Below are 11,820 nucleotides of genomic sequence, written 5' to 3' on the forward strand. Positions count from 1 at the left end.
TTGGAAAATGTACTTTTATTATGGTCAATGGGTATGATACGTGACAGTGATTGATTGGACATATCCCCATCTCAAAGTCAGTGATGTTTGTGTAAACATCTGTGATTAATTTCGTTTCATGTTAGTCTTACTGTTGCTGTGAAATAGACATAGGTAGGCTTTGGATCCATCACACAGGCACACTGTCCCTTGATCAATTTCAAAATGTTAATCATTTCTTGGTAAGGTGGCAATCGAAAGGGCTATATGATTTAATTTTAATTTTCAAAATGTCTGGCCTACATGGGTTTCACAATTATTTTGTACATCTATTTCTGAGAGGCCTATGATATGACCAATGCATTGTGCATGTGGTGCTCTATAATTTACAACCAATCAATCAATCAATCAAATGTATTTATAAAGCCCTTTTTACATCAGCCGATGTCACAAAGTGCTATACAGAAACCCAGCCTAAAACCCCAAACAGCAAGCAATGCAGATGTAGAAGGACTTGCTTTTGTTGCTTTTAAAGATTATAAACAGAACACAGTGAACTAGCTGTTCTGTTCCCTCATGAGACTAAACAAACCTGTGTATTTCCTCCCCTCAATGGTAAACTACCGGACCAGATCAGGATGCAGGGATCAGCATTGTACAATGGGACCCGTGGAGCTCCACCTCTTGGAGCTCCACGGGTCCCATTGAAAAGGCTGACTAGAGAGAAGGCTGACTAGAGAGAAGGTGACCAGCTGACTACAGGCATGCACACTCTGTACCAGCACATGAGAACAGGTAGGACACACACTCTATAGAGATGTATTTCTCTGCCATAAGCTGTCAGGTCAATTACAGGCTGAAGATGTAGAGCAGAGAATTACATGTGTCCCAATACAGAAATGATTAGATTTGGATTGGAGATGGATTGTGAGAGGTAAGAGCTATGGGATTGTTGCTGTTGAAATCTGTAAGAATCCTAACTAAATCTGATCTCATTCAAATTTGAATTGTTATGATATTATTTTGATTGCCATATTTTAAAATGAGTGATTCCTCATGAAACCAGGACAAAAAAAGACCATTATTTTGGGGATTGTTATGAAAATTAAACCATAGAATAGTCCTTTGGATGAATTATTGTTGACATATATTTGACATTTGTATCTAAAAGCATAATTGAGAAAATATTTATCAAAGTTGCCATATTTATGACATTTTGGCCTTACCCAGGCCTCCTGTAAGACTCCATAATGTTTCATCTGTAGGTGCTACAAAGCAAAAATATGTGTGTCATATGAAGCTTTACCGCTTGCTTTGTAATATGACCTGTTTTTTGATTTCAATAATTGTACCTTTAGATAGAAATGTCAAATATTTGTCAACAATCCTCCAAAGGACCATTTTATGGATTACATTTCGTGAGAATTGGTATTGGTATTTTTCTGTCCTGGTTGTGTGAGCTAAGTGTTTCCATATCGTTAAATAGAAGAACAAAGTTTGACTTCTGGATTTTGAGTTTTACATTATGGCAGTTGATAAAAATGGCCTCTTTTGCCAACTCACTGTTCTGTTCTCTCAGCATAGCTTTAAAATAGTTGAACACATTTAAACTCACAGCTTTCATAACAGTGCTTAGGAATTAACATTACAAGCAACAATGGTAGACATATGAAAATAACCATGTTAAAAATCTCTGGGTTATAAGCCTGTAATTACTGATGTTAATGTACAGTATATTTTATTTACTAGGTGCCGGTTTTCTGCTCATTTAGTGCAAGAGCAGCTGTACAGCATATGATTGGGATCTCTGGTATTTTGGGAGATTTTGTCATTTAAAGTAAAACATTTGATAAAAATGTTTTACAAAAAAATTAAGGAAACTCATTAACAAATATATTTATTCTGTGTTCCTATCTTGAGTGAGATAGGCCTACTGTTTATATTCTTATACTCAGTTAGTTCCAACACATTTGATGAATGCTAATGGCATGTTTTAGAGCAGGTATTCCTGAGGCGGCAGGTAGCCTAGTGATTAGAGCATTGGGCCAGTAACCGAAAGGTTGCTGGATTGAATCCCTGAGCTGATAAGGTACAAATCTGTTGTTCTGCCTTTGAACAAGGCAGTTAACACACTGTTCCCCGGTAGGTTGTCATTGTAAATAAGAATTAGTTCTTAAATGACTTGCCTAGTTAAATAAAGGTAAAAAATATATATAATTAAACTTCGTAAACTGGAGTACGTGTACCCCCAGGGTTATGCACAATTCCATTGGGGGTATGCCAAATTAAAAAGTACAAAAATTATTCACATTTTCAAACAATCCATTTATATTCGGGTGAGGTTTTTTTCTCGCCTGAGTAGCCTCGTTTCACTGCCAAAAATCAAATTAAACTATCTAGTGTTCAGCGAAATAACAACACAATGTCAAATACAGGTAGCCTAGTCAAGTAGTTAACATTTAATCACATTAACCGTTACTCTCTCGCGGGAATTCCACTAACAGTCCGTAGATAGCCAAACGTAGCTGCTGCTCATGTTGGTATCTGTACTGATGGCGCAAAAGCCATGACAGGGAGACATAGTGGAGTGGTAACGCGTGTGCAATCAGTTGCTCTCGACCCCACTTGGGTACACTGCAGCATCCACTGAGAGGTTCTTGCTGCCAAGGGAATGCCTGACAGCTTGAAAGACGTTTTGGACACTACAGTGAAAATGGTTAACTTTGTTAAAGCAAGGCCCCTGAACTCTCATGTATTTTCTGCACTATGCAAAGATATGGGCAGCGACCATGTAACGCTTTTACAACATACAGAAGTACGCTGGTTATCAAGGGGCAAAGTATTGACACGTTTTTTTTAATTGAGAGACGAGCTTAAAGTCTTCTTTACTGACCATCATTTTCACTTGGCTGACCGCTTGCATGATGATTTCTCACACGACTGGTCTATCTGGGTGATGTTTTTTCTCGCCTGAATGATCTGAATTTAGGATTACAGGGACTATATTCAATGTGCGGGGCAAAATTGAGGCTATGATTAAGCAGTTGGAGCTCTTCTCTGTCTGCATTAACAAGGACAACACACAGGGCATTCCATCATTGTATGATTTTTTGTGTGTAAATTAACTCAAGCTTACCGACAATGTTGAATGTGGTATAGCGAAGCACCTGAGTGAGTTGGGTGTGCAATTACACAGGTACTTTCCCCGAAACGGATGACACAAACAACTGGATTCGTTATCCCTTTCATGCCCTGCCTCCAGTCCACTTACCGATATCTGAACAAGAGAGCCTCATCGAAATTGCAAGAAGCAGTTCTGTGAAAATTTAATTTAATCAGAAGCCACTGCCAGATTTCTGGATTGGGCTGCGCTCAGAGTATCCTGCCTTGGCAAATCGCACTGTTAAGACACTGATGCCCTTTGCAACCACGTACCTATGTGAGAGTGGATTCTCGGCCCTCACTAGCATGAAAAGTAAATACAGGCACTGTGTGTGGAAAATAATTTAAGACTGAGACTCTCTCCAATGCAACCCAACATTGCAGAGTTATGTGCATCCTTTCAAGCACACCCTTCTCATTAACCTGTGGTGAGTCATTCACAATTTTCGATGAACAAATAAGGTTTTATATGTAAGATGGTTAAATAAAGAGCAAAATGATTGATCATTATTATATTATTATTTGTACCCTGGTCCTATAAGAGCTTTTTGTCACTTCCCACGAGCCGGGTTGTGACAAAAACTCACACTCATTCCTATGTTTAATAAATGTATCGTATAGTGTGTGTGTGTGGCAGGCTTATAATGATGGCAAAAAACAACATTTGAGAGTGCGCTGACCCTGGTGCTAGAGGGGGTATGCAGCTGGAGGTTGAATGTTTGTAGGGGTACAGGACTATAAAAAGTTTGGGAACCACAGTTTTAGAGGATGTCAAATGATCCATAAAACAGGCTTAATTCATGAGTGAAGCCATAACTTATTCAAGCTGGGATGGGAACTCCCCACCCTTTCAACCTTGCACTATGAATTTACCAGAGCTCTATCAACAGGTTAGAAAGAACACAAAAAGAGAACATCAATTCATTATAGCAAGCTAGTGAAATACCTGCTTAGGACCTGAAATGACAACTCACTTCAAGATTTCAGCAGTGCGTTTTATAACAGTCTAATCAGGATAAAATACATATATATATATACATGATATATCATATATAAATTGTTTTACATAATGATAAAGTATTGATGTTTGTTGTCCTAAAACAATCTCATTCCCCAAATTGACCCCCAACCTATCCCTTCCATGGTCACACTGTGATCTTTCGTCGACCAATTGTCCACCATGTCGAAGGGCTTTATAGAGCAAAAACAATTCCCTTCCCTGCCCCACCTTGCCCCCCTTCCAAATGTTCCATTGTCTGGGCACACAGGAACAGATGAACCAGGGTCTAATCTAGTACTTTTTCTCAGTGCACAGAGAGAACAGACAATACCAGCTGAATTAGAGGGGCTGTTGCTTCCACAGGGCATCTGATTTGAGGAGCGGGATCTGTCCTGACAGGGCTCAACCAGAATTCCTAACCCACTCATATAGTATTTTAGCCAGCCCATCACACAATGACACATTGCACAATCTTAGCCCATAACACACAGATTGCTTGCATTGGCCCATATTCGATTCGTCCTGTTAACCTTTACTTTTTTAACATTGAAAAAATGAAATGAAAAATGTTTACATTGTACAGGTGTGAAATGCTGTGCAGTAAGGACACTTTTTTGCCCAAAATCCTACAACCCTTAGAAAATCTATCTTTTCAAATGAACAAAACTTTCTTCAAAAACAACCTACAACAGTTCTATTTATACCCTGGCTGTTCTATTCTGTGTTTGCTTCAGACAACTTTTGTCATTGTAACAATGTAGCTTTGTTTATAGATTCTTTTTTTTTTTTACATAAAAACACAAATAAACAAAGCTACATTGTTACAATGACACAAGTTGTCTGAAGCAAACACAGAATAGAACAGCCAGGGTATAAATAGAACTGTTGTAGGTTGTGTTCGAAGAAAGTGATATATTTTTACACTGTTGTTTATCTCTCCTAGTTGAGGTGGCACCATGTAGCAATCCCTGGCGCATGGCCTGTCTACTGGGCATTTTCAACTTCCTGGGGTCGGTCACACCCCTCCATGTGGCTCCCGTGATGACTGGCCTCCGCTCCGCCTTTTCAGCCACGCGGACCAATAGCATCCTGGGAGGCACTCAGAAGGCTGTGACCTTCAACAAGCTCCTAGTCAACACAGGGAGTGATTTCAACCCAGACACAGGCCACTTCCGCTGCAGAATCCCTGGAGCCTATTACTTGTCCTTCACGTTGGGGAAATATCCCAAGAAGATGTTGTCTGTCATACTGGTGAAGAATGGGCAGGAGGTGCAGGCTATAGCCTATGACGATTACAAAAAGAAAGGGAGGAAGGTCCAGAGTCAAAGTGTCATGATCAGCCTGAGGGCCATGGACACAGTGTGGCTGATGCTGCAGGACAGTCCTCAGTATGCTCTATACAGCAGTGCTGGACCTTACATCACCTTCACCGGTTACCTGGTGTACCCCGACATCTCCGCCACTGGCTATCTCAACAACCACCTATCCTTGTCAGGGCAGCCCTACCCCAACTCCAACTGTCCCCCTCCTGGAGACCACAGGTACGGCTGGAGCGGTAGTGCTGAGGCCCCTGTGGAGCCTCGCTCTGCCTTCTCCGTGGCCAGGACATCCCCGGTCCTGGGGGAGAATGGTGGCGGGCACCAGGAGAAGGAGCCTCTGACCTTTGATGTGGAGTACGTCAACATTGGAGGGCACTTTAATAAGACGTCGGGCCGCTTCACCTGCCGCTACCCTGGTGCTTACTACTTTGCCTTCACTGTGGGGAAGCACCCGCGCAGGGCAGTGTCAGTCAAGCTGATGACAGGCCACGGCGAGGTGCAGGCCATGGTGTTTGACGAGGATACGTCCAGGAGGAGGGAGATGCAGAGCCAGAGTTTGCTGCTGTCGCTGCATAGGGGGGACAACGTGTGGCTCTACAGCCAGCAGGACGAGCGCTACGCCGTCTACAGCAACCAGGGACGCTACACCACCTTCTCAGGCTTCCTGGTCTACCCAGACGTTGAGCCCATCACCACCACCAGCCAGGACCTGGACAGAACTCACTTCTGAGGGCTCGGAGTTCTTCAAAACACACTGGACCCTCCTTGAAATGTACATTGTGCTATGGTTACAAAATCTAATTTGTGAAAGTGTGAATGTAAGTGCTAAGTTACACTATGCTTCATAGGCTTTGTTTAGAACCGCTGTAGTCAGCTTCTGTTTCTCTTTATTACCACATTTTCTGTGGATAAGTGGGTCATTTTATGTTTTGTTTTTGGCTACGTTTAAACCAACGTTATAGGTTATATGTTAGTATATGATGCTGGATCATTAGGATTCTTTGGATACCTCATGTTTTTTTTCTATCATTCACCAAAAACTATGGGTTACAATAAGTAGAGCTTTCCTATGTAATCTTTATATATACAGACATGCTTAGGGACATAATTATTTATCTTTACTGAGCAGATGTTTTTGCAAAGACTCAGCAAAACTCAGAAAACCATTTAATCATTTAACTTGTGTTAAATGCATTGAGTAGACTACTATGTAAATACTGCATAGTTTGCCTGAATGACTGTATGGAGTTAGATAACCTGAATGTGATGTAGTTATGAATGTTTGATCTATTCTGAATGCATAGTGAAAGAATATTCATTAAAGGAGAAGTTTACCCAAAATCCAGAAACTCCCAAGTGTATTCCATACATTGAAACTAGTCAGGTGGAGTTTGCCCTCTCCCCCTCTCACTCCCTGTAGGTCAAGTGACTTGTGACATTGATGGATGCAGGCCTCGCTATGCTCTGTTGCCAGTGAATTCATGATTCAGAAATCTGCGAAGTGTGGACAAATCCGTTGTTTTATTGAAGGCGTACGGCCGAATGAGCTATTTGTTTTGAGTCAGGAAATGTATACTTTTCCACCTAAAACATTTGCGATTATTTTACATAATTATTTTATGTAGCCGACTGCCACAGTGCATGTGCGCATCTGCTAAGTAGAAATGGAACTGTATGCCCTTATTGACAGATGCACGTTTTTTTGGCGCAGAAATGAAGACAACGTTACACATTAGTTATACAAAGTAAACAACAATCTACAAATATGTCTGACGACAAAAACTTGCGAGTGATGAAGAAAACTACTGGAGAGGTGCCCATGGTGTCGTTGAACCGAGCCTGAGTATTCGGACGAAGAAATGAGGCAAATTGAGCTTCAGATGGCCACTGCTGATTTACATGCTGACCAGACCGGACACGTCGTGTGCTCGAGCATTGCAAAATAAATTTTGAAATCGATGTTATTCAATTATTGCACCCACACTGCTCGCGCGCGCCTACGAGTGTCTGCGTTGCCAAGGGCTAAAATAGAAGTCATTCCTATTTCTGACGCAGATCACGCTGCAAGTCCTGCCTCTCCCATCTCCTCATTGGTTTATAGAAGCAGGTACCCACGTGCCATCTCCTCATTGGTTAGACCCACGTGGGTGATTGAAAGACGAACTGTTTTGCCAGTCATCGTGGTAATACTATGAAAGTTTAGATGCCAATCACCATATAAGTTCAAAGATGAAAAAGCCTGGAAGGAGGAGAGATGACTAGAAACGATTCGGTTGACCGTTTTATGTGTGGATTAATTGTCGGAGTAGAGGACCTTGTGATTTCAGGTAAAATAACAACTCAATGTTTATATCCCAGGACAATTTAGCTAGCAACAGCAAGCAAGCTAAATAGGACAAATTAGCTAGCAAGTGCAAGCTAGCTAGCTAAATTTCCATACATGTTAAATGCTTTTCGACCTGTCCCCAAATTAATGTAATTGGTTCAGAGTTTGTTTTGATATTTTAACCTGCGTGTCATGATCACATTTGGTGTGGGGGTACAAAATAAATGTATGCACGATGGCACACGCGCGCAGCCGGTTTGGGTTCCGTGTTAGCCATCGAAGCCGCAGCAGTAGCTGGACCACAGCCCCAACCATCCTCAGGATCATCACAGACTGACTGGTGGTGTAATTGTGGCAATTGCGCTCCAATGCTGCGAAGGAGGAATGTTTGTTCTGCGGATCATTTGAATATGAAACTACAATTCTTATAGAAATGGAGGAACATAATTATGGTAAAGAGCAGTTAGTTTGCTTTTGAGACCACAGGGATATTGCTGCCCAGATTAACTCTGGTGTCCTGGAAACATTTATCCTTATTCCAAAAACGAATTGGAGACGCACCACTGTTCCATCTGGGACAAATGGACAGTTATCTAATGAGTAAGTAGCTAAACTTTACTTTCCTGAATGATCGCTTCTCTTAAACCTTTATGAATGGGGATATTAGTGGGTTTTATGTTTTGACATTAGTTAAAAACACTATATTGCCTATGTTTATATATCACAGTGTTTTTGGGATATTCTATTCTGCAATATAAGGTGATACAATGTCTATTGTCCACCGCCCGTCATAAATACATAGGGCACATATGCTATCCTGTAGAGCACCTAGGCCTATACTGTATGTCTACATTATATGGTGCAATGGTAATAACACAATAAGAACACCTTGAACTTCAAGAATCAGGCTGGCAACGGAGCAGAGCAGGCCTCTATCCAGCAACGCCACGTGACCGTTTTTGCAGCTTTTTCAGTACAGCACTACGTTTGTTTATCCCATTTGTAACTCTGTGTTGTTGTTTTTGTCACACCTCTTTGCATTTATCTTGGCCAGGTCACAGTTGTAAATGAGAACTTGTTCTCAACTGGCCTAACTGGTTAAATAAAGGTGAAATAAAATAAAAATAAAAGGGAGAGAGAGAGGGCAAACCCCACTGATCTATTTTCAATGTATGGAATCACTTGGGAGTTTCTGGATTTGGGTAAACTTCTCCTTTAAGGAGCAGTTCCATGATTCAAAGCTCATCCATGGGATCCAAAAAGTCATGGCTGAAACTGATCAATGTGTGATTTAAACTTCTCTTGTATAAGAAATAAAAAATGTACAGTCATGTTATTCAATATTTGTATTATTCTACCTCCCACACAGTACATTGAGCAGAAAACATCCTATTAAAGGCCAACTTGCAAGATTCTCAGAAACGTGACATTTTAACCCAGTGTCAGTGAGTCACAAATATGTGTTCTATAAGAGCGTATCATTGTTGATCCTAAGTAGTTGACTTCATATGCAGTTTGTTCAATTTGAGCAGGCACTCCTTGAATGCTCATAGACTTTAGCAAAGCCAGGACGCTCTTGAAAAAGAGATTTTAAATCTCAATGAGCCCTTCCTGGTTAAATAAAGGTTAAATATATATATTTTTTTTAAAGCACTTTCTTACTTTGCTTGACATGCAGCAAACAGCTAATGCTTGTTCTGAATTCAGCTAGCAGTACTTACTTTGTCCTCTTCATCCCAGGTGTGGACATAATTCTGCAACAAGGAGGCTCAGGAAAAAAACGATATACTTGGAGTCGAGGTCTTATTGGATCCGAAAATTGAGATCTGAACCGAATTGGATCCATTCAATTCCATAAATGATCTGGTCATTTTAAAAATATATATACAGTACCAGTCAAAAGTTTGGACACACCTACTCATTCCAGGATTTTCCTTTAAAAAAAAAAACTATTTTCTACATTGTATAATAATAGTGAAGACATCAAAACTATGAAATAACACATATGGAATCATGTAGTAACCAAAAAGGTGTTAAATAAATCAAAATATATTTTAGATTTGAGATTCTTCAAAGTAGCCAACCTTTGCATTGACAGCTTCGCACACTCTTGGCATTCTCTCAACCAGCTTCATGAGGTAGTCACCTGGAATGCATTTCAATTAACAGGTGTGCCTTGTTAAAAAAGTTGATTTGTGGAATTTCTTTCCTTCTTATTGCGTTTGAGCCGATAATTTGTGACCCGTTTCAGGTGTATGTTGCGGGTCACTTCACAGGAGAGCTGTTTGAACATAAACTTTTTTTTAAATACATTTTTTTGGGGGGGGCAGAATGCCTTCTCGATAATGTGAACTTTCATGTGCCTTAATACAAACGTGTATGCCATCTGTAAATACGAATACAATTGTTAAATTACGAGCCTAGTTGGTTTAGCCACAGAAAAAGTCAGAAACCTTCCCGCTAGCCAAGATTGGCTGGAATAAGGAGTGAGCTGGATATGCCGAGAGATGAGTTTGGATTGGTCTGCCATATAGCACACTTCTGTCTATTTGAGCTGGTCAGTATGTCTAGATAATCCTGTCTAACACAGCTTTAAAAAAAAATTATAGTGTAGTAAAATTGCATAAGTGTTGCTCTCCACTTTCTGGAGGACCGAGTTTTGAAATCAGTGGAATTTGAGTATAATAGCGAAGGAGATGGAGAAAACACCTGTCTCCAGATAACATCTTCAAACTAAGGGCAACCATGGCATCCGACAGGAGGCGGATCCATATATGAATGATGTATATGGGTAAGATAGTCTAGCTAGCTACATTTTCAGATATTACACGTTCCTAATTTTGACAGAAAGTGGTTTCATTTCGTTAGCTAGCTAGCTAATGTTAGCTTTCTGGCTTGCTAGCTAACGTTACATGTATGATCTTATTATTCATATCTCAGAGCCATTTTCTTGGCTAGCTATAGCCTAATGTTAGCTAGCTAACAGTGAACCTGGTTGGTTAGTTACCTGCAGATTCATGCAGGGTAATAACGTCATAAATTGGGATTATGGTTAATTGTTTACCAAGCTAGGTAGCTACATGTCTTAACAAAAGACCACTATGCAAGTAACCATTTCGGTTGCGTTTGTAAATTCAGTCTGGCCATCTACTTCGATTTCAGAGTTCTCTCGTCTGTATGTGCCAGAGCGCAGAATAACTGATGAATTTATGAATGCTCAACACCCGTTGAATATGGCTGGCGTCAGTAAAATTCTGCAAAAAAGCGCAATTAAATTGTTGCCAGCAGGACAGTTACAGTCACCAACGCTCTGGATAACATGAAAACAGCCTAACCAGCTCTGCTAGGGCAAGTAAAATGGTCAGAGTAGGGTGTTTTCTCATTTGTGTCTGCAAGTAGCTAGCAAGCTAGCCAATGTTAACCAGTTAGCTTGGGTGCTTGACTGCCGTTGTGAGGTCAGAATGTTCGGATCAACCCTACTCATCGGCCAGAGTGTCTAGTGTGCACTCTGAACGCTCCTAGAGCAAATGGACAATCTGACAGCACAGTTGCAGTCACCAACGCTCTGGATAACATAACAGCCTAACCAGCTCTGCTAGGGTGAGTAATGTCCAGTGAGCTGTTCTCTCACTTGTGTCTGAAAGTAGCTAGCAAGTTAGCTTGGCTGCTTGACTGCTGTTGTTAGAACAGAATGTTCGGATCAACCCTTAAAGAGATGGGTGGGCCTAAAGCTTAAGAGGGTGTAAAAGATGCTGAATGTATGCAGACAAAGAAGGGCTCTCCAGAAGTGAGTTTACAAGTTTATCCACGTTCCAAGCAGCACGTCTCTCCCATTGTTCCTCAACTGTTGTGTATGAGATACCATTTTGTAGCTCTGAGTCTTTACTTTTATCCAATGTAAAAAACACAATTTCAAAGACCGATTTGAGCGGGTCAGTCACATTTGTGTTGTGACAAGGTAGGGGTGGTATACAGAAGATAGCCCTATTTGGTAAAAGACCAAGTCCATATTAAGGCAAGCACAGCTCAAATAA

The 11,820-nt window shown here is 40.8% G+C and overlaps 1 protein-coding gene across 2 annotated transcripts; it reads left to right on the forward strand.

Annotated features, from left to right (window-relative positions):
* The first annotated feature begins 678 nt into the window (after window positions 1-678).
* c1qtnf13 (C1q and TNF related 13) lies at window positions 679-9,122 on the forward strand. 2 transcript variants are annotated; one of them, XM_071343763.1, is made up of 2 exons: window positions 679-774; window positions 5,085-9,122. In XM_071343763.1, the coding sequence occupies exons 1-2, from the start codon at window positions 744-746 to the stop codon at window positions 6,188-6,190; spliced, it is 1,137 nt and encodes a 378-aa protein (XP_071199864.1). In that variant the 5' UTR covers window positions 679-743; the 3' UTR covers window positions 6,191-9,122. The 2 variants fall into 2 exon arrangements, with proteins under 2 accessions (XP_071199864.1, XP_071199865.1); XM_071343764.1 differs by lacking the exon at window positions 679-774 and adding an exon at window positions 789-913.
* Window positions 9,123-11,820: the final 2,698 nt, after the last annotated feature.

This window comes from Salvelinus alpinus, chromosome 15, assembly GCF_045679555.1.
Source record: "Salvelinus alpinus chromosome 15, SLU_Salpinus.1, whole genome shotgun sequence".
NCBI classification, from domain to species: Eukaryota; Metazoa; Chordata; class Actinopteri; order Salmoniformes; family Salmonidae; genus Salvelinus; species Salvelinus alpinus.